The following is a 24,039-nucleotide window of genomic DNA, read 5'->3' on the forward strand; positions in this document are numbered from 1 at the left end:
CAACAGAAAAAAAAGGACAATAACAAAAGTGTATGCATTTTTAAATGGAAGATTGTTAGCGTAAATGAACGGTGACCCCATTTTTTAATTTCATTTTTCTTTTAAGTATAAGATAAAGTTCATTTATAGAAAAATATGGAGAAATCCTATATTAAATAAAAAAATAGATTTAGACCCGCGAGCCCCTTAATTCTTTTAATCATTCCATACACCAAATATGATTAACATACTTCTCATAATAACTAAAAAATGCATGCAACAATGATAACCTTACATTGACCATGGCCTTGAACTATTGAGTTGATGTGTGAAATAAAAAAAACTTAATGTTAATCACTGTTCCAGAAAATGATGTCAAGGTCAGGTGAACCCTACATAAACGTAAGTATTCAATAAACAAAATGAAGTACTGTAGTCCTTTTTCTCATATTATGTTTTATTTATTGCATAATTTGCCATAGTTTATGACAGTTTTCTGAAAGTTTAAGTTGCACTGACCCTTCACCACAAACATTTTTTCTGAAATATTCTTTATATATTAAATTCTTAACTTTTGGACCAACATTTCAATTGGAGAAGGGTTGCTTCACCTATCAAATGATGACAAAGGTAAAAAAATTATACTTACAAAATTAAAACACTAAGCAATACATATACACAAGATTTACCAGTGGCGGATCCAGGGGGGGGGGGGGGGGGTTCCAGTTTTTTTTTTTTTGGCTGATCAATGCATTTGAATGGGAGCATAAAGTTGGAACCCCCCCCCCCCTTTTACTCTGGGTTGGGAACCCCCCTTTTTAAAATGGCTGGATCCGCGCCTGTTTACTCAAATAATTGATGTTTAAAACATACACTGCTCCTTTGAGAATATCTGGTCAATGTATTCAAGATGTCTGTTTTAAAATTTATATTGAGAAATAAAGGGCTGCTTTGCCTAAATATGTATAACCTTTTTGACAACAACAAAAACAAAACAATTTGAGGTTACAAGAAAATGTGTAGCAAACACACTTTAATAGTTAAATACAACTTCTGTCTTAAATAAAAACATATGTATTATGTGTTTGAACACATAACATCCAACTACATTTAGAAATGTGTATTGCATGACAGTAAAGATCAGTTAAGATCATCATGTTTTTACTTATGACCATCTAACTTATTTCCCCTTTTACTAGATGAAACACTACAAATGAAAGATGTACCTTTATGTATTTGACGGTACATTTATATTACATTTTTTCACAAAGTAGATATAAGAAGATGTTGTATGAGTGCCAATGAGACAACTCTACACGTATTCTCAATCCAAATCTCAATTGGTAAAAGTATGCCATATTATAGGTCAAAGTTCAGTCTTCAACACAGAGCCTTCAGTCTTCAACACAGAGCCATAGACATGTACACACATTTGTTCTTTATATATCATACTGCACATATTTCTTTGTTTACTGAATACATTATGGCAAATGCTTGTAGTGAAATATTCTCTACTGAATGAATCTTTTGACAAAGTAACATTATCTAAACATATATAAATTATATTTGTACACATGACCCACTTTTTAACATTGTTACACATGATGCATGTATTGGACTTGTGGGATAAATTTTGATAGGCAAGTCCCACACCATTGTTTCTACATTAATAGTAGCAGGTCCTCTCCAGCTGGCTGAATCATCCATATTTGTAGGTCTTTCTGATTCAGATATTGGATCACTTGAAGTCACGAACTCAAAATGTAGTCTCCATCTCAAACAAACTGTAAATATTAACAATAAATGTTACATTTTATTTATCTAAGTAGGATTCAGTAGGATAAATTCCAAAAATTCTATCTGTTAATTGTCTCCCCTTTTGCATTTTTATAAAGAAATACAAATAAATCTTATCATTCTTCGCTTGTTCAAAAATAACAGAACATTTTTGGTATTTATATCATTTGATACAGTGTATTGATGTGTTTTGGTCTATCATTTCAGCCGGCATATCTTTGTATTTGTTAGAGCAGGGAACAATGATGTGCTTGAATTATTTATATTAGTTTTAAAAGTTTCATTCCTAAATCTATTATAAAGCATTGGGTAGCTGTATTTAATTTGATATTGGTGTATTAATATGAGTATTTGTTAGTTCTAACCTATATCTGTTATGAAGCATGGAGTAGCTGTGAGTGGTATTGGTATATTGACATGAGTTTTAGCTGTATGAAGACACATTTCCTGATGTTTGACATAAGACGTCACAGCTGTTCCTTGACCAGGCTTCTTTCTACATTCTTCTGAGATTTGCTCCTCACTTTGTAATGTTACAGAATACTGAAAAATTAAAGTAGAAAATATTTGAGCCTTTCAAGATATTTGTTGTCATCAAAAAGTACATGCAGAAACATGAATGTGTCCATAGTACTGATGACCAACTCACACTATCATTTTCTATGTTCAGTGGACTGGGAAATTGGGGTCAAAACTCTAATTTGGCATTAAAATTAGAAAGATCATACTGTAGGGAACAGGTGTTCTAAGTTTCAAGCTGATTGGATTTCAAAACTACATTGATCAAAAACTTTAACCTGAAGTAACAGACAAATCTATAGACTAAAAACATAATGCCCCTAGGTGGGACATTAATGTGTAGGAAACCCCCTAAATTAAATAAAACAAGAATGTGTCCACAGTACACGGATGCCCCACTCCCACTATCATTTTCTATGTTTAGTGGACCGTGAAATTGGAATAAATTCTCTAATTTGGCATTAAAATTAGAATGATCTTATCAAAGGGAACATGTATACTAAGTTTCAAGTTGATTGGACTTCTACTTTATCAAAAACTACCTTGACCAAAAACTTTAACCTGAAATTTGCACTATCATTTTCTATGTTCAGTGAACCGTAAAATTGGGGTCAAAACTATAATTTGGCATTTAAATTAGAAAGATCATATCATAGGGCACATGTATACTAAGTTTCAAGTTGATTGGACTTCAACTTTATCAAAAACTACCTTGACCAAAAACTTTAACCTGAAATTTGCACTATCATTTTCTATGTTCAGTGAACCGTAAAATTGGGGTCAAAACTATAATTTGGCATTTAAATTAGAAAGATCATATCATAGGGCACATGCATACTAAGTTTCAAGTTGATTGGACTTCAACTTCATCAAAAACTACCTTGACCAAAAACTTTAACCTGAAGCGGGACAGACGGACGAACGAACGAACAGACGGACGGACGAACGGACACACAGACCAGAAAACATAATGCCCTCTACTATCGTAGGTGGGGCATAAAAATGATTAAAAATTAAAATAACAGGAGAAGATTTTGATGGAAGAACATCATGTTAAAATTAACATAAAAATTAAAAGTTGTCATTTTGTGGCAGTTAATAATATCATGGAATAGATTTTCCATTTGAATAAAAGAAGATATGAGCCATACAGCACAAGACAGCAAACCAACAGAGAAAAAACACCTTTTAAAGACGATGACAGATCAACATATGTTTTTTTTTTGTACAGGGGGCACACTGGCTTATTGCAAAGCATATAAAAAGACATGTTTCACTTGTGAACATATCTTTTTTCTGGCTAACTAATCTTAAAAGTGAACAGGATAAAAATAGTTTATACTTTATATAATAGTGATCAATAGCCTGATATGATCTGGGGACATTTAATAATTATGAATAAGAGTGACAGTTGTATGCATGGCAAATAGGATTTAGTTACTGGTGACCAAATATCACAATTTCTTACAAAAACTCATCCATGATTCAAAGTTTATAATTTGTATTTGGTATGCCAGATGCAAGTTTTTTTTTTAGAAAATATCCAATCTTGATCAATTTTCATAACATTTGACCAAATCTAAGGATTTCATTTCTTCCATTTATATTTTGATTCTGTCATACTGGGACAGATTTAATTGTTTGTAGATCTTTATTTTCTACCAACCTGGACACATGGTATTGTTCCATCTGTGAAGTTGAACACACCTACAATGTCTTCACCTAATTTATAGGCTTGCTTAAAAAGTATAAACTTAGCTACTTTTCCTTTGGCATTTGTAATATTGTATGAATCTGAAATGAAAAAAGTTTGTTTTATTTTATTGCTTATGTATTTACATTGTATCATAGATCAAATTTATTCATTCAGTGTAATGCCACTTGTGTTAATATGCATATGTCTTTTGATTGAGTTAAGCCATTTTAATTGATTTTTTATAGTGTGTCTTTCTATGTTGGGATGTTACACTATTTTTCAGATAAGGGTGAAGGTTGGTACCTATTAAAATGTTTAAACCCTAAGCCTTAGTCAGGAATCCTATGTACAGTAGTTGTTGTTTGTTGATCTGGTTCAAAAGTGTTTCTTGTTTCTTGTTTCTCAAATAGGTTCAACCATTGGTTTTCCCATTTGAATGGTTGTACACTAGTCATTTTTGGGGCCCTTCATAGCTTGCTGTTTAGTGTGAGCCAAGACCGTGATGAAGGCGTACTTTGACCTATAATGGTTTACTTGTATAAATTGTAACTTGGATTGAGAGTTGTCTCATTGGCACTAATACCACATCTTCTTATATCTATTATATAAAGAAAACATGTCCTTAAAATCTTGTTAAATATTAATAAAAACTTATTAAATGAAAACATGTCATTTAGTCTCTTGTGGAGAGTTGTCTCATTGGAAATCATACCACATCTACTTATGCTTAAATGTTAAATGTTAGTATTGCTGTGTTTCTTTTCCATTTGCTTGAGGTATAGGGGGAAGGCTTAGATCTTACAAAACATGTTTTTACCCTACCATAGTTTTATAACCTAAATTACATGATTACACATAGTATTTAATTTTTTTTGGTTCATCTATGAAATAATAATAATATGTGAACTAAATATAAATATACAGTAAACTTTGCGTCTATCTATGGTAAACAAAAAATATGTCTGGTGTACAAAACTTTAAGTCTGGTAACTTTGATGAGTTCATTTTCACTGACCAAATGACAAACTTATTCCAAACCAAGGTGTGATAATGAATTAAGTCTGTACAATATCATGATCAGAAATATTCTACACTTGTTGCCTACCAAATTAAAGCTGCCCAGACTAGGCCAACTAAAATTAATTAGTAGATTTTCATCCAAATTTTTGAAAAAAATGGGGCGGGTGGGAGGATTTTATTTTTTAAATTTTATTTCATATGAAACCTTCTGGTCACGGTTTATTCATATATGCAAGTGTAATAATAAGCTTATATCATGTAAATACATCCATAAGGTGTCTTGTATAAGACAGTAACAATCAAAACCAAGGAGTAACCAAAGACTCATAAAACCAAAAGACATTTACATCAACAGTTACAAATAATAGGTAGGAATTAACACGAACTCCACTAAAAACCAGGAGTGAAATCAGGTGCTCCGGAAGGGTAAGCATTTCCTGCACCATATACGGCTCCTGTCATGTTATTTCTTTGTTCAGTTCGGTAATGATGGAAGGTTATTATGACTGAGGAAGAATATCACTGAGATATGATTTCTGACACACTTTTGTCATAATGGCCAATCAGCTCATGATGACGACCATAAAATTGCTTGAGTGATGACTTTAATTAGATTGATTCATAGCCCTGTCTTATCAACTTTTGAGAAAGCAGTATTTCTCGTTCAACAAATCAATGTACTTTGAGCTAGCTCTAGAGTAACGTATCAATTGAAACACATATACTCCATATGCTGGTGCCGCTTTTTCAAATTCGTAAATATATATCTCTGATTGGCAATCACTGTTACTCATGTAATTGCTGCTTTAGATACCTATTTTATAGTAAACAGCAGAAATGAGGAGAAATGCTCTCTTCATTTGGACTACCTCCATCAAATGTATTTTGCTTTCTAAGCAATGTTTTGTTGTCCTAATAAAATGAAGCAAATGCATTGGTATGCAACACGAGTACGATAAGTACAGAATAAAATGAAAACTTAAACAGTGTTGAAATAATAGGGTTGGTCCTTAGTATGCAAGATGCAAATATAATTACAATGTAAAACATAAAGTTGTTTAATGACTCTATCGTCAGTATTGTGACAGAGGATGTTTGCTGTTTTTCTACAAAAAACGAAAGGCATGGCTAAATCTTAATCTAAGAGCTTGCTATAAATTAATAAATAAAAAATGCGTATGTTTGTCGATTTTCTGAACTCAATATACCGTCACCAATCTAAAAAGTTCATGCTTGTGTCAATTTCTTTATTCCAGTCAAATGTGTTCCACGATTCTTACGCTTTTGGGTTTCATTCACAGTTCAAATTTCTTGACACAAAGTCATTGTATAAATAAAATAAATCCAAGGTGTTTTAGGGAGCTACCATTTGATTTTTATGGGGGGGCTAGGATGAAATTTTTTTAGCTGTAATCTCTGTCCTGCCTTTTTATTTTTCACTCTGTTCGGTCCTGCATATTTTTTTTTTTAGTTTATCCAGACTTTTTTTTACCTCAATTGTCGTCCTGACTTTTTTTTATAGCAAGTGTCTCATCCTGCCTTTTTTTTTTTACTCAAAACTCCTGTCCTGCCTATATTTTTTAAATTTCATCCTAGCCCCCCCCCCCATAAAAATCAAATGGTAGCTCCCTTATTCACAAACATTTATGTCATTTGTGACATACGGCGATTTGCGTTTTTGGACACAGCATATTACTCGTAACCCGAATATTTCATGCCCTTCTCGTAATCAATCTCTATTCTCGGTAAATGATGTTATCATCATAGATCAGAATATATCGACTTAATGATTTTAGTAAGAATACTCTGAGAAATACGAAAAACCGTATTTTAAAACAGGAAGTTTTACATGAAGGGAAATTATCAACGGTTACCGGTAACGGAAATGAACAAAATCCGGAAATCAAAATTTTTTCAAAAATAAAAAAAATCGGGGCGGGAAGATTTCAGAGGGGCGGGCGGGGATGAAAATCTATCAATTAATTTTAATTGGCCCTATAAGTTAACATACACTTTTCACAACGACCTTCAACTTCAAGCTGCTGTTGTTTTGTTTTTCCTTTCAGTAGACACTAAATGTTGATCAAACTTACGTGGTGCTTTTCTTGCTGTAACTGTTGATAAAACCTGCATGGCAATATCTAGTAGCGAGTTCTCTGACTGCTGAGGTTTAAGGAATGGATTTGAGGGTGATACCTCTTCTCCCTCTGTGTACACACTTATATCATTTAAACCTGAATCATACAAGATAACATGATATACTCCCTCTGTGTACACACTTATATCATTTAAACCTGAATCATACAAGATAACATGATATACTCCCTCTGTGTACACACTTATATAATTTAAACCTGAATCATACAAGATAACATGATATACTCCCTCTGTGTACACACTTATATCATTTAAACCTGAATCATACAAGATAACATGATATACTCCCCCTGTATACACACTTATATCATTTAAACCTGAATCATACAAGATAACATGATATACTCCTTTGTGTACACACTTATATCATTTAAACCTGAATCATACAAGATAACATGATATACTCCCTCTGTGTACACACTTATATCATTTAAACCTGAATCATACAAGATAACATGATATACTCCCTCTGTGTACACACTTATATCATTTAAACCTGAATCATACAAGATAACATGATATACTCCCTCTGTGTACACACTTATATCATTTAAACCTGAATCATACAAGATAACATGATATACTCCCTCTGTGTACACGCTTATATCATTTAAACCTGAATCATACAAGACAACATGATATACTCCCTCTGTGTACACACTTATATAATTTAAACCTGAATCATACAAGATAACATGATATACTCCCTCTGTGTACACACTTATATCATTTAAGGTGGTATGGGTGTCTTCCTCCATCTTGGATTGTAAAAAACAGAGAATCAAAGGTCCAGATTTTCCATCAAGTTAGCAAAATTTGATGCAGGAATGCAAATGTTTAATGTACATTTTCATTTAAAAGTACCAATTTATAAGAATATAACTTCTAAATAATGATATTTTTGCAAATGTTAATTATTTTTGGTTGTTTTTTTGTTGTTTTTTTTTTAAATTGGCATTTTAAGGGGAGGTAACTCTAAAAAAGTGCATTTTCTGAAGGATTCTGTATGGAATTTTCCTATTTTGTATTTTAGCCGGAAAAAACGTACGGTGACCCTATCTTTTCTTTTGATATTCTCAAAGCAGTGTCTGAAAGCTATCTTTTCCTGAAGTATTTAACAATTCTATTATTTTGTTTAGTTTCTAATCACAAAATGGGGTTTTTACCTGTATAATCCATACAAAATGTGTCATTTTGTCCCGTCCTGTAGCTTGAGAAAATGCGCAGTGACCTATCATTTTTATTATATTTTTCAACATGTATCAATAGATACAACGTTTTGACAAAGTATGAACAAATTCTATCATTTTTATTTTAGACTCCCATACCACCTTAAACCTAAATTATACAAGATAACATGATATACTCCCTCTGTGTACACACTTATATCATTTAAACCTGAATCATACAAGATAACATGATATACTCCCTCTGTGTACACACTTATATAATTTAAACCTAAATCATACAACATAACATTATATACTCCCTCTGTGTACACACTTATATCATTTAAACCTGAATCATACAAGATAACATGATATACTCCCTCTGTGTACACACTTATATCATTTAAACCTAAATCATACAAAATAACATGATATTATGTCAACATCTCTAACTAGACATCATTGAGATGGGAGTCATTCAGCTTGGCCCTAACTATCATGTATAATAAATGCTTTGATAATTTTATGATTTTAATTTCAAGGCAAATTGTACTAACACATTTCTTTAACACAAGAGAGTTGTAGGTCTTTTCTATTATGTTTTACCCTTATCTTTGTCTGCTTTGAACATATACAATACAACTCACTAATATCCTCTGTTGTTATACAACACAGTGAATCTATTTATTCTAAACCATTGTGTTCTTATTCATCTTATTCACTTTCTATGCGCTGCCTTCAAAAAGAATTGTAATTTGCTAATACATGTACTGTATTGCAAATGCAGAAGATCCAATCCAATAAGGAAAAATCTTGAAAATATCTGTTGGGGTAAATTTGATCTTTCAAAAAAGGTAAAAAATAGAAAAACAGAAAATGCAAATATCAAACCTCATGAAAATAATCAATTTAGTATAAATTTGTGTTTTCTTTACCGTGTAATACCATAACTCTAAATGGCATTCTGATAAGTTTTGTTGGCTGATTAAATTTCTGTGCACCAATTGTAACTTTGTAAGAATACTTCACCGCCTGGCCTTTATAGGAAGGTGGAGAGTCCACAGGTATTACATCTTCATATATAACTAAAAATAAATGAAACATTATTTATAAATCTGTCCTTTATCAGGAAGATCAATAGTCTACAGGTATCACATCTTCATATATAACTAAAAAATAAAATGAAACATTATTTATAAATCTGTCCTTTATCAGGAAGATCAAGAGTCTACAGTATCACATCTTCATATATAACTAAAAAATAAAATGAAACATTATTTAAAAGCCAGTTTTTTATATTACAGACAGGTGGACTTGTCAGGTATCACATCTTCATAAGTTCATATACTGTAATAGCGACATTATAAATAAGTAAGAGTTATCTATCCTTACATTGAATGTTGCTGTGTGCTTATCTTTAAGAGAATCTATGTAATGAATATGTGCAAGACCTGATGTGTTTGATTAAAGATGGTACCATCAATGGTATTAAGCATTTGTATATGCCTTTGGTTTAATCTAGTAAACTCGTCCAATAGCGACATTACATATACAATTTATAAACAAAACATAATATCTTTTACAACCTCTCCCGTTATGCAAACAGAGTCTAGGTTTCTGAGATGAACAGTAGAGTTTTGCTCTTTTGAAGATGACTAACAAAATTGAAAGAATCTTAACTAATCATTGATTTATTGGATGATATCAGCATAAATAGACATTGTATGCCTACTGTAAGGATGCAGTCTTATTTACATATAATCTCCTGATCAATTTTACTGGAAGAGTCAAAATCTTTATTTAATAATAGTTTTGTAATCAGCAATATACTGATTTTCTGCATTTTCATCAAATATTTGTATACATATATATATACATATTTAGGCAAATGTTTTTATGTTGTGATGTTACACTATTGTTTCAGATAAGGGTGACGGTTAGAACCTACTAAAATGTTTAAACCCGCTGCATTTGTTTGCACCTGTTCTTATATGTCTTAGTGAAGAATCTGATGTTTAGTAGTTGTCTTTTGTTGATGAGGTTCATAAGTTTTCTCGTTTCTCATATAGATTAGACCCTTGGTTTTCCGTTTGAATGGTTTTACTCTAGTCATTTTTGGAGCCCTTTATAGCTTGCTGTTTGGTGTAAGCCAAGGCTCCGTGTTGAAGACAGTACTTTGACCTATAAAGGGTTACTTTTACAAATTGTGATTTGGATGGAGAGTTGTCTCATTGGCACTCATACCACATCTTCTTATATCTAAAAATATCACATAAGAAATCAAATTGTATAAATTTGTATGTAGTATTGCTGCTTTATCTTACATGACTTTGATTCTCCAGCTACAAGTTTCAGATCACAGAACAATATCCTGGGCTTTGTTGATAAAACTGTTAGTCCACGTTCACCTATAAAACATACAGAATGTAGACAACCCTAACATGCATGTACATATATATACCAGTAACAAAACAGATGATTTAAATTGGGTTTATCATTTTTATTTACTAAGGTCAAATGATCTGAGTGGCTACCAGATCAATTAATTAAACCTTTGTACTAATGTTATGATGGTCAAGTGGTGTGAGTGTCTGCCTAAATATATCATTGTTATGATGGTCAAGTGGTGTGAGTGTGTGCCTAAATATATCATTTCAACCTAGTATAACAGTCTCGCATTAAGCCCTTTTTAGCCCACTTGTGACAATATAATTTCACAATTTTCAAATTTACTTGATGTAGTTAGATATAAAAGATCCCACTTTTAAATTTTTGCGATGATTTATATTCATGATATTCACATTATTTATCTACTTGCAAAAGTTGTGGAAATAAATTGCTTGCAAAAAATTAGTTGATTTACAGAATATCTGAAGCAGGAATTTCAAAAAATCATTTGGAAAAATAACAATGTGCACTTTACTAACTGTTGTTTTTGGCAGGAAAAGGTTTTTGTTTTACATAGGTAACTTTGGTATTTGTCTCTTAAAAAACATTGATCATCACATGTTTAAATGTCTATAAAACTGTGAATTACAATGTATGTTAAATTTATGTTTAAATTTAATAAACAGTTAACACCGAGATACATCTCATGGACGTAAATCTCTGTGTAAATAAGAAATGCCAATGTTAAGTAGTAAAGTTGTATATCAAATATCATTGACTTACCATAAGTAGTTACCATTATACTGACCTAATCACCAACTTCAGCTGCTACAAATTCCAAGTCCCTACTTTGCAACTTTGTCAAGGAAAGACAAAAATTATACTTACATAAAGTTATGTATAGTTTACCTTTATTGGGTACAAAAGATGTGTCACACCCAGTAGTTGACACTTCTTCTGTTGACAGTTGCTGTGACTTAGGAAGGTGCACCCTTGATTCACTCACAGAACACTGACATATTATCTGTACACTAGACCAGGCTAGACTATCTGTATCACTATAAATAAACACATAATATCTGTACACTAGACCATGTTAGACTATCTGTATCACTATAAATAAACACATAATATATGTACACTAGACCAGGTTAGACTATCTGTATCACTATAAATAAACACATAATATCTGTACACTAGACCATGTTAGACTATCTGTATCACTATAAATAAACACATAATATCTGTACACTAGACCATGTTAGACTATCTGTATCACTATAAATAAACACATAATATCTGTACACTAGACCATGTTAGACTATCTGTATCACTATAAATAAACACATAATATCTGTACACTAGACCACGTTAGACTATCGGTATCACTATAAATAAACACATAATATCTGTACACTAGACCACGTTAGACTATCTGTATCACTATAAATAAACACATAATATCTGTACACTAGACCACGTTAGACTAACAGTATCACTAATTCACTATGAATAAACACAAAATATTGTATGGGTGTTGCCTATGCATTGTACAAGGGTATTCAACAAAATCTATAAAAATGTAATTTTATTTATGTGCAAACAATATGTTTCCAGAAATTATTGCCTTTTTTCATGAATGGATAAACTTGCAAGTTTTATAATTGCCGTTACATTAAAATATGAATAAAGATCTATGTATCAGTTTTCAAAATGCAAGTTTTTACTGTGAAACTCACCCTGTCGCATTTTTCACATTAATGTCAAAAATTTTGGATCAACAAGAGTGAATAATGATCTCCCCTTGTAAAGCATTGAGGGGAATGAACTTAGATACCAATACACCTGTACACAGCTTGTAATCATGGTAATGGTATATTTGCAATAGTTGAGAGTGTGGCACTATCATATTATGGGTTATGAACAACATCAGTAGACCATTGTAAGGGTTATCAAACTTGGTTTTAAATGTAAATCAATATTAATGAATACATTTAACAATGAAAATATATATAGTTATAATTAATAATTAGATTTGGTGGTTTGGTGCATGTGTTAATAAAAAAGTATTGAAGGTAAATTAACAACTAAAAATATTATAATTAATAATCTAATGTAAATAAAGGCAACAGTGGTATACTGCTGTTCGAAATTCATAAATTCATTAAGAGAAAACATATCCAGGTTACAAACTAAAACCTGTAAAACTTATAAATCATCTATAAGAGAACATATATAATATATATACTACAAACCTTGGATTTTGTGAGGTGTTACTGAAGGTAATCTGACTTTTGACAGTTTCACCAGCTAGGTATACAGACCCTCTTGGCAAACAGGCTGATACTTCTATCATCTCAACTAATTTATATCACGTTTCATCTATATCTGAAGAAGATATAGAATACATTTTTTTAAAAATGTACCATTGAGTAATTTTGATCTCTAAAAAGTTATGCAAAATCCTATACAGGGCAGGCTAAAGGAATATTCTTGAATCTTTCTTTTTTTGGTGCACAGTTATAATGCACATTTATTTATTCATGACACTTTATTTTTGCCTGTTCATTTTTATTCGAGCACAAAAAGGGCTACCAAAAGTTAAGTCTAGGACCATAGACTCACTGACCTTAATTTCTTTTAAATACAGTGAAAAGTGAATTACTAGTGTGCTGACTTTTTTTTTAGCACCGACCAAAAATGTTCCAGATTGGGATCATTTGTCTTTCTTTCTTTCTTTCTTTCTTGAAAAATCACTGAAATCACTTGCAGTACCACTGACTGTCTAGTGAAAAAACAATCTTGTTTATCGGCATGTCCTTTATGTTTGAACAAACTGCTTTCATCAACATAATAACACAATAAAACACTGCAGGCATTTATACTGTCATGAACAAACACACTTACAAGATGTAAGCATATTGGGAATCATACTTCAGTGTGTTCCATAAAATAATAAAGGCTTTATCCCACTTTAACAGATCAGGAATAACCACCAATTGGTGTATTATACCTCAATTGATGTATAATCCACCAATTGACATATATTTGTATAGACCAATTGATGTATAATGTAATTTTTGTGTAATAAAATATGGAGTTGTACTCATAATCACATGACTGCATATATACAGTATTGATGTCCATTGACAGGTGATTACAGGTAAATTTGCCAATCAAGAATTGACAAGATACATGTAACAATAGAAGAAACTGCAAATACAATTATTCATTAAATGCAATATGTTATATCACTATACTAACCAAGGAATGTTTGACATGTTTTCATACAATAATATGGTTTTAAGAAATCAATGCTCCATTTTGGTTGAATAATTTGGTTTGAAAAACAAAGAATTATACATCAATTGGTCTATACCATTATATGCCAATTGGTGGTTCTTTGATCTCAAGTGTGTTTTGACAAATTTGTTATACATGTATATGGAAGTGGATTATGGAACCGCTGCATTTTTCCATAAACTATGGAAGTGTAAATGTACATGTGTATTTCTTGTGACAGAGAGGTCCGACCTTTTCAACATGCAGTATCATGTGACGTATGTGAGAGATGGCAACATAGATTATGTGGCACTGGTAAGTTTTTCAATTTATAAATATAAAATTTTGTTGCAACTATCATCAGGTATTAAACAAGGATATATATACATATCCATGTGTTGGTGGTGTATACCACAGGGTAATATCATGCGTCTAGTGTATGGGACTGTCCCTTGTGGATGTCTTATGCCGCTGGCTAGCAATTTATTGTGAAAAGAAAGCCGAGTGTGTAAGCCTTTCCTGCCAGTACATAGCCTCTGTATTATCCAGACTCCAGCAGAATCCTCCTCGTGGTAACACATGGATACTGATTACTTAGTTAGTCAGGCTAATCTGTTGGAGATCTCGCAGTAGCAAGGACCCTAGAGATGCAGTGTGTAGACCCATTGGTGTGTGGATACGCCCTAGCACTCATCAACCTTGCCCCAGTTATGGGAAAATAAACGGTCAGATAGAGGTCGTAGTCAGGGATGACTATCTATCTAGGAGAGATAACTCTGAATTGAAACATGGGTAGATCATGACTCATAGTCGGGGACGACAACTGATCTAAAGGAAGAGAACCTTGAAAGAAAATCTCCTGGTCCTCCAGGTTGGGGGTTGAGCACAAGACCAACTATCTCGTCTCGCAAAAAAACAAACAGTAACGGAAACAAGGACAAGAAACTTAACTCGTCTCGGACACTCGGAATACCAGCAATCACATGCAAGTATGAATGGTGCCAGTGAAAGCCAAGAGGAAGCTAGCAGCAGGAATGGTATTCTGAACACGAGAACAAAACTGAAGGTATGATGTTGGAATGTTCGTACAATGTATGAAACAGGAAAACAAGCACAAATTTTAAATGAAATGAAAAATTATAAGCTCCACTTACATTTTGTACTAGGCATTAGTGAATGTAGATGGACAGGTTGTGGAAAGTCTATAGCAAGATCAGGAGAAACAATCATACATTCTGGAAGGACAGACAACAAGCATCAACAAGGTGTTGCTATAATTATGAACAAACAAACAGCAAAATCACTTATTGAGTACAATCCTGTAAATGAAAGAATTATAAGAGCCCGTTTCCATGTAAAGAAAGGCAAAGTAACTTTTATTCAGTGCTATGCACCAACAAATGAAGCGGAAGAGGAAGTAAAAACTGAATTCTATAACACCTTGCAAGCTGAGATCAGAAAAGTACCAACACATGATTTGACAATTGTAATGGGTGATTTAAATGCAAAGGTTGGCAACGATAATACAGGAAATGAAAGAGTAATGGGTAAATATGGATGTGGGCAAATGAATGAAAATGGAGAACTTCTGGTTGACTTTTGTGGAATTAACAACTTAGTAATTGGTGGAACCATCTTCCCACACAAAGACATTCACAAGCTAACTTGGAACTCACCAAATGGAAGAGACAAAAATCAAATAGACCACATTATGATCAATGGAAAATGGAAAAGATCCTTACAAGATGTCAGAGCAAAGAGAGGAGCTGACATTGCAAGTGCATGATCACTTTCTAATAACAGCCAACATAAAGTTGAAACTTAAAAAGATGTCTTCACCAACAACCATTAAAAGAAAATTTGATATAAATAAATTGCAAGACACCAATTGCAAAGTAAAACAAGAATTTAACCTGCAGATAAAGAACAGATTTCAGGTCCTAGAAGACACAATAGAAGAAACATCAGAACCAGCATCGATAAACAACAAATGGCTAAAAGTAGAAGAAATATACAAAGAAACCAGTGAAAAAGTCCTTGGCTATAAAAGACAAATACATAAAGAATGGATTACACAAGGAACATGGAAATTGATTGATGAAAGAAAAGAAATAAACAACAAACTCTGTCAGACTTATTCAGAAAGAATAAAAGATAAGCTGAGGAAGGAATACTCAGAATGCAATAAGAAAGTGAAGAAAGCAACACGAAGTGACAAAAGAAAGTATACAGAAGACCTTGCAAAAGAAGCAGAAGATGCTGCATCCAACCAGAGAATGGGACAGGTTAACCAAGTTGTAAAACAGCTATGCAACAAGAAAACTAATAAGAGCATGCCAATTAAAGACAAACAAAACAGCACATTATCATCTGAAAAAGAACAAAAGGAAAGATGGAAAGAACATTTTCAAGAAGTTCTCAATAGAAAAGAACCAGAAAATACAGTTAGCATCGATATCACAGAAACACCATTAGAATTAGATATAGATCTTTATACGCCAACCAAACTAGAAATCCAGAGAGCACTAAAAAGTTTAAGGAATAGAAAGGCACCAGGCATTGATCAATTAAATGCTGAACTCTTTAAAGCTGATGTTAAGCAAACATCAGATATCCTTTACCCAGTTTTTAAAGAAATTTGGGAGAACAACATCATACCAGACAACTGGTCCGAAGGTGACATCATAAGGATACCAAAAAAAGGTGATCTTACTAATTGCAATAACTGGAGAGGTATCACTCTTCTCTCTATTCCTAGCAAAGTATTTTGCAAAATCCTAATTTCACGAATTAAAACAGCTATAGACAGAACACTGCGACAAGAACAGGCAGGTTTAAGACAAGGACGAAGCTGTATAGACCACATATTTGTCCTCAGAAACATCCTGGAACAATGTACAGAATGGCAAAGAAAAATAATCATCAACTTTGTAGATTTTGAAAAGGCTTTTGACAGCTTACACAGACAGGGATTATGGACCATCTTAAAAAGCTATGGAATTCCTGAAAAACTAATACAACTCATCAAAGCCTTCTACGACAACTTTAAATGCACTGTAGACTCTGACCAAGACACTAGTTTTTTGGTAAAATCTGGAGTGAGATAAGGATGTGTGATGTCATCTCTCTTGTTTATCATTGCAGACGACTGGGTGATGAAATCAACAATGTCAAATACCAACAACGGAATAAGGTGGACACTCACTTCAAACCTAGAGGATATAGACTATGCAGATGATCTAGCATTAGTATCCCATACTGAAAATCAAATGAAAGAAAAAACGGAGAGGTTAGAACAGAATGCCAGAATGATTGGTCTTAAAATCAACTCTAAGAAAACACAAATAATGACAGTAAACATGCTTAATACACCAGACATCAAAGTAAATGGAGAACAACTGGAATTGGTACAGTCCTTCACTTACCTAGGTAGTATTGTAACATCAGAAGGTGGAGCTGTACAGGACATCAAAACTAGAATTGGCAAGGCAAGATCAGCCTTTCACAGACTAAGAAACATCTGGAAAACACCATCAATCAGAAAAAAGACCAAACTGAAAATCTATAACAGCTGTGTAACATCAGTTTTACTTTACGGAGCTGAATGCTGGAGAATGACCTAAAAAGACATTAACAGGTTATCCAGCTTTCATAACACCTGCCTACGTAGAATCATGAAGATATACTGGCCAAACAAAATAACAAATGAAGATCTTCATAAGAAAACAAAAAGCCAAGATATTGAAACCACTCTGCTACAGAAAAGATGGAGATAGCTTGGTCATGTCCTAAGAAAACCACAAGGAGACATGACCAAAGTTGCATTAAGATGGACACCAGAGGGAAAAAGGAAAAGAGGACGACCAAAAACAACATGGCGTAGAACAATAGAAACAGAGATGAAAGAGAGAGGTTACACCTGGGGAACTATTGAGAAAAAAGCAGAAAACAGAGAGGAGTGGCGGCAACTTGTCCTTGCCCTATGTGCCAAAAGGCATAACAAGGACTAAGTAAGTAAGTATATATACATATCCATATATAATTAATGAGCTAAAGTAACTATAGAAAGATAAAATAAGACAATATACAGGGTTCTTGCTAAGCATTTTTGAAGGCGAGTCCAGGGACTTGTCATTTTTAGCCACGATGAGTCCAACAGCAAGAAGAAAATATTTTATTGCAATATAATGTAATATTTTAGTCTCCATTTCCTAACAGAGCAATGAAATGACATTAAATTCAGATCACTTTTAAACTTTTGCTCTTAAATGATGATATTTGTGTTTAACTATGTTCAGTTTATACAAAATATTTCAATCTTGATGCATCCGTGGACTCACCAGTTTGGAATATGGTGAGTCCAGACAGATTTTGATGAGTCCAGGACTCATGGACTCGCCTTAGTGAGAACCCTGAATATATATAACTAAGTTAGTATGAATGTTTTCTCATATTTAGTATTATGTCCTAGTACAAGTAGATTTATATATATAAAAAATATCAATGTAAGGGTCACTCCTTGTTAGTCATTTATTTTATATTGATGTTTATATTGTTCACATGTGATTATATTTATAATATATAATTTGAATTTTAGGTATAACTCTTCAAGCTTACAAAGACGCCTGACATGGCAATGACCTACAATTCATTTGCACACCCTGTGAACAGATCAACTGGCCAGCACCAGAGCCTTTGAATTCACAGAAATATATCCTCATAGCAGCAAGACAACATAATAACATTAGCAGTCTGGGTACTTACTTAAATGAGTGATTTTCTAAATCACTGATTCAAGTAACATTATTTCCATAAAGGTTGAAAGTAAGAGTTGTCTTTCTTTAATAATCACCTATTTAAGTAGTACAAAATAATCACTAGAAGAAGTGATTTAATTTTACTGTAGCTTTAAATATAGAATACTAATGATCCAGGGACTAATTATGTTTCTAAACTTATCAGAACCAACATCTGTGTTGTCTAGAATGACCAGGTCATTTCAGGTAATGACCCTGTACTGAATCTAGGATAATGACATAAAAATCACTTGTTTAAGTATCATACCTTAATTTCCTTCCCAAAAATCACTTCTTTAAGTATCATTAATTTAATAACCCCCACTAATTTCAACACCCCCGAACAGTGAAATTTTTATCGCGAACAGTAGAATTTTATTACATACTGACTGATTAGTCTTCCAGTTGTTTTACATTTAAAAATACAATGTAGTGCTGAAATTCCGAGAAACCTTTTTCCTAATAGCAGTAACACAGAATACATCATAAATAAATATTCAGTGAATGTAAACAGACTTCAACATATGCAATGTCATACAAATAATTTAGTCTTCAGTTGTTTTACATTTAAATCAAAGCCGCTGAAGGCAGTTAACCAAAAACCAGGCAAAAGTAATTATGTGCAGTGGCGGATCCAGAAATTTTCATAAATGGGGGCCCACTGCCTGCCTCACAGGGGACCTGCTCCAGTCATGCTTCAGTGATTCCCTATATAATCAACCAAATTTTTTCTCAAAAATAGAAGGGGGGAGCGAGCCCACTGAAAAACCCTCTAAATCCGCCTCTGATGTGGAATTAATATTCATATATTGTACATTTATGTTTATTTAATGAATTAATTATTAAGGCAAATAATTTATATGTTATCAAGGTTTCAATAGCAATGAATATATAAATGTATATTTTTTATGGTGAGTCTGCAGTGGTACAAGTTCGCAATGATTGTAGTTGTTCTAGTTGGTAGTTAACGTTGCCACTTGGTTTTAATTGACTGTTAGTAGTACGTGTTGACTTAATACGAACATGTAATAGTATGAATGGACTGGTTTCCCTGTAAAGAAAACTGAGTATGTGTTCTATAGTACAATAGTTATGCGACACAAATCAGACAAATGTTCACTACTACAAGGATCAAAGGTGAGGTCTGACTGACCTGCCCTTAGTAAATTTAAATGATTTGTTATATTGTCCCATACATGAATATATATGGTTTAGGGGTGGGGATCTCGAGGGTTTTCAAGTTCTCAAACAGGAAGGGGTAGGGTGACCCCAGCGACTTCCCCTATATTTCATTTGATTTGTTATATTGTTCCATACTGTCATACATGAATATATATGGTTTAGGGTGGGGATCTCAAGGGTTTTCATGTTCTCAAACATGAAGGGATAGGATGACCCCAGGGACTTCCCCTATATTTCATTTGATTTGTTATATTGTCCCATACATGAATATATATTGTTTAGGGGTGGGGATCTGGACCGTTTCGTAAGTTCCCAAACAGGAGGGGTTGGGTCACCCCATGGACTCCCCTTATATTTCATTTGATTAGTTATATATATAGTCCCATACATGAATGTATATGGTTGAGAGGTGGGGATCTCATCAGTTTCAAAGTTATCAAACAGGAGGGGGTAGAGTGGTCCAAAGGACGCCACCTATATAACATATGATTTGCCTACATTCAGGTAGTTATTTGTGAAAATAAAGTAAGAATCTTCCAGCTACTTTAACTGACCCTTCAAAATTGAGAAAAAAAATACCCCTTCAAAATTGCAGTAATATGTTTACACTTTAAAAGCATCTTACATGCATTATCAACATTTATCACTGATAAAGAAAAATTATACTGTGACCAGGAACATATATATTGTTAGCTATATATACATGCATAGATATACTGCTCCCAGCTGTCACATTGTATTGGATTTTGTGACATTAAAATTTGTCAAAAGTAATTTCGAGTTTCTGTTTAAAATATTTTCTGCTTTTTCTTTCTTTTACATATATCTTTCGGTTTTCAATTCTAGTGTTTATATTCATTTACCATGCATAGATGTATTTTGTCACCTGCCTGGATTCGCCAAAAACCCGGAATTACTTTTATCCGCTTCCGGAATCGGATCTGCAATTGTAATTGTCTTTTCACGGCAGCCATTGTCATTGTGTTCCAATGTTGTTTTTGTCAGTCAGATACGATTTTACTCGTATTAACACATTTTTTGTCGGCGATTTTCTGTATATAGCTAGCGATTGAACAAAATTGACATCGTTGTCATGAATAATAATGATTAAAATAAGTTTTGAGATCGTTTATTTGGAGACTTTGGCGAAAAGGTTTGCAAAGCTATTTTTAATTTTCTTTCAAGTGGAACTGAGACTACTATAACTGTGATAAAGTTGTCTCAGAGTGGAAGGCCCGTCGGTTGTGGCTAGTAACCAAGTAGAAAGTGGAAGGTCGCGGACCTCGGACCACCGCTAATTTGAACCCTTGCCTCCAAATTGAAAAGATACGAATTTCGTTTTCTAATTTGAAATTGCCGCCAACAGCATGAACAGTTGAACTTATTATATAATAGACTACTGACGTAGTTGTACTACGTATTGACTACAAACAATATTCCTACGACTTTTGCCATTTGGGAAATCTAAACTACTTGTCTTAAAAGATTTTCGGCGATTAAATATTTCGTACAATTGTTTTTTGACATCTTAGCCAAAAGCACAGGCGATAATAAACTACATAAGAATTCCTAATGAGCACTACTTCCTATGTGCAACTTCAAAAGTTTTGGGTGATTCAACGATCATTTAAGGTTTTTCTAGTCATATTTTTTGTAATCCAGAATTAAAAGAATTAAAAAAGTGTTCAATTAGTTATATATCGTCGCTGTTATGCAAAAACCTCGTATCTAAGGTTTTCATAATTTTACACCAGGCAATAAAAATTGATTTTTTTTATCGATTATTTAGAATTAAATATTTATGTTCCAATGTATGCAAAAATATCGTATCTTCTAACCAATCAATTACCAAGGCGAGCAAAAATTTCTGCACCTATATTGTATTTTCTAAGCTATACATAATATATTAGACAAAACTGAACCTGTTATAATCTCAGCTGCTAGTGCCATCTTTTTTTTCTTTTGAGATATGATATTTTCGCACAACAAAATGTCTCACCAATCCGACTACACTTTTTCGTCACTTGTCAGAATTCGGGTTAATGATTGGTTAGAAGATCAGATATTTTCGCATTCAGTGGAACATACATATTTAATTCTTAATAATCGATAAAAAGATTTCCGCAAAAAATTGAGATACGAGGTTTTTGCATAACAGCGACGATATATAACATAGTAGCCAGCTAGATAATAACAATGGCAAGTATTTCAGCATTTATTGGGTAGACCACAAATCTAGAGTGCTCGCATAATGCAGATTAACTGCATAAAAATTTAATGTAGTGCTGAAATTCACAGAAACTTATTTCCTAGTAAGGTAATTACATACATTGTACAGACAGTTACAAACTTAGTCCTCGATCAATACCTTGAAGTCACAATATCTTGTAGTCCTGAAATGAACAGAAACTTACAAAAAATGTATAACCTAGTAGCAGCTAGCTATAGACAACATAACACATCGTAAATATTCGGCGAAATTGTAGACTGACTTCAACATATGCAATTATATACACACAACGCAACACTATACTAAAAAATAAAAATCAGGGCGAACATACTGGGGGCGAACAGGTATTAGGACGAACAGTCTCAGGGCGAACCGGTATTAGGATGAACAGGAACTAGGGCAAACCCAAATTTAGCTGATTGTACTTGTTCTAGGATATGACCGTGCATGTTGTAATAGAAGTGTATTTGTTTTTTCTTTGTTGAGACTCTTAAGATGTTACATTTGTCAGGGTGGAATGACATGAGCCAGTCGTGTTCCCATTTAATAGCTGCTTCTATGTCTTCTTGAAGCTTAATACAATCGTTTTGGCAGGTAATAGGCCGGTAGATAATGCTGTCGTCTGCAAAGAGTCTTATTTGGCTGTGTTTAAGGTAGTCAGGTAAATCATTGATGTAGATAAGAAAGAGTATTGGTCCTAGTACAGTGCCCTGAGGAACGCCTGATGTTACTGGAATTTTTTCGGATGTCGTGTTTTCGAGAAGGACTGTTTGAGTTCTGTTAGATAAAAATGATTGGATCCAGTTTATTGCCTGATCAGAGATGCCGTAGTGTTTTAATTTGAAAAGTAAGCGTTTGTGTGGCACTTTGTCAAATGCTTTGGCAAAATCCATGATAACTAAGTCAGTTTGTATATTTTTATCGTTGTTTTGAGCTAGTTGGTGTATAAGAGATATTACTTGAGATTCGCAAGATCTTTTTTGTCTGTACTCAAGAGTAAATTGAGGTGAAAATACGGCCATTTTAGCCATAGGGTCCACATGAACCTTAACTTAAGTCGATCAATGTTTGTCTTAGTTTTGACCCGAGAAACAAAGGTAACATTCAGAAAGTATAACCAATCCTTACATTACTTCATTTACATGTTATTCTATATTCGCCAAATTTCTGTCATCTGTCAAATTTTTGACAAGGCAATTCTAATAAATAAACAAGTTCGGAAATAAAAGGAGAAACGGAAATCAGTTGAGAGTCAGTTCGTCCCTTCGGTTTTATCGGCACAAATTGGAAATTGAGCTCACAGTCAGTAATTTTATTCATTTAAGATCATTTAACCTTGATTTGATATTTTGTCATACATAATATATATTTATTTATGTGATGTAATATCATGTTAATGTGGGGGAAGACATCATTATACTTGTATTGATTTTCCTGATTTAATAAAAACTTGAAAAAACTATTTAAGGTGGATCAGCGGTATATAATTCTTCACATAGAATTTCATTATTTTTGGCTAAAATTAAGATTTTACCAAAAAATTAAAAAATAAAAAGTATTGGTCACGTGCTATTTTTCAAGCTACAAGTCGTTAAAAATTGCAAATGAAAAAAAACAAAACATTAATATATATTTTGGTGAATAAAAAGAAACCTATGCCGATAAAATTTGGAAATGAAATATGAGAAGATAGGTTTGATAATATGCTTTTAAGAAAATTAAAAGAAAATAAGTGTCACCGGCCGTACGTGTTTCCTTGCTACAAGTATTATTTTTTTTTTACTATCGTCCCAGTGTAAAATCCTTAATATAAAAGTAATTTCC

At 33.0% G+C, this 24,039-nt stretch overlaps 2 protein-coding genes across 3 annotated transcripts; one reads left to right on the plus strand and one right to left on the minus strand.

Annotated features, from left to right (window-relative positions):
* Nucleotides 1-984: 984 nt before the first annotated feature.
* On the minus strand, nucleotides 985-23,430 carry LOC139521802 (RAB6A-GEF complex partner protein 2-like). Of its 2 annotated transcripts, none has more exons than XM_071315435.1 (9): nucleotides 23,344-23,430; nucleotides 12,981-13,113; nucleotides 11,635-11,783; nucleotides 10,662-10,745; nucleotides 9,273-9,422; nucleotides 7,105-7,245; nucleotides 3,962-4,089; nucleotides 2,142-2,319; nucleotides 985-1,763 (listed from the first exon to the last, which is right to left on the minus strand). In XM_071315435.1, exons 2-9 carry the CDS (start codon nucleotides 13,079-13,081, stop codon nucleotides 1,540-1,542), a joined length of 1,155 nt encoding a protein of 384 aa, XP_071171536.1. In that variant the 5' UTR covers nucleotides 13,082-13,113; nucleotides 23,344-23,430; the 3' UTR covers nucleotides 985-1,539. The 2 variants fall into 2 exon arrangements, with proteins under 2 accessions (XP_071171536.1, XP_071171537.1); XM_071315436.1 differs by having other exon boundaries at nucleotides 23,358-23,422.
* On the plus strand, nucleotides 15,098-15,793 carry LOC139521316 (craniofacial development protein 2-like). Its single transcript, XM_071314795.1, has one exon. It carries the CDS (start codon nucleotides 15,098-15,100, stop codon nucleotides 15,791-15,793), a length of 696 nt encoding a protein of 231 aa, XP_071170896.1.
* Nucleotides 23,431-24,039: the final 609 nt, after the last annotated feature.

The sequence above is a fragment of the Mytilus edulis genome, chromosome 4 (assembly GCF_963676685.1).
Source record: "Mytilus edulis chromosome 4, xbMytEdul2.2, whole genome shotgun sequence".
Lineage (NCBI taxonomy): Eukaryota > Metazoa > Mollusca > Bivalvia > Mytilida > Mytilidae > Mytilus > Mytilus edulis.

What these genes read in the sequence shown, in the direction of transcription:
- LOC139521802 (XM_071315435.1), bottom strand. Translation starts at nt 13,081, where the DNA reads ATGATAGAAGTATCAGCCTGTTTGCCAAGAGGGTCTGTATACCTAGCT. An exon ending in AACACCTCACAAAATCCAAG is followed by an intron (nt 11,784 to 12,980) that starts GTTTGTAGTATA and finishes GTTTATTTATAG; the next exon opens with TGATACAGATAGTCTAGCCT. An exon ending in TAGAGTTATGGTATTACACG is followed by an intron (nt 7,246 to 9,272) that starts GTAAAGAAAACA and finishes TGTATGATTCAG; the next exon opens with GTTTAAATGATATAAGTGTG.
- LOC139521316 (XM_071314795.1), top strand. Translation starts at nt 15,098, where the DNA reads ATGTATGAAACAGGAAAACAAGCACAAATTTTAAATGAAATGAAAAAT.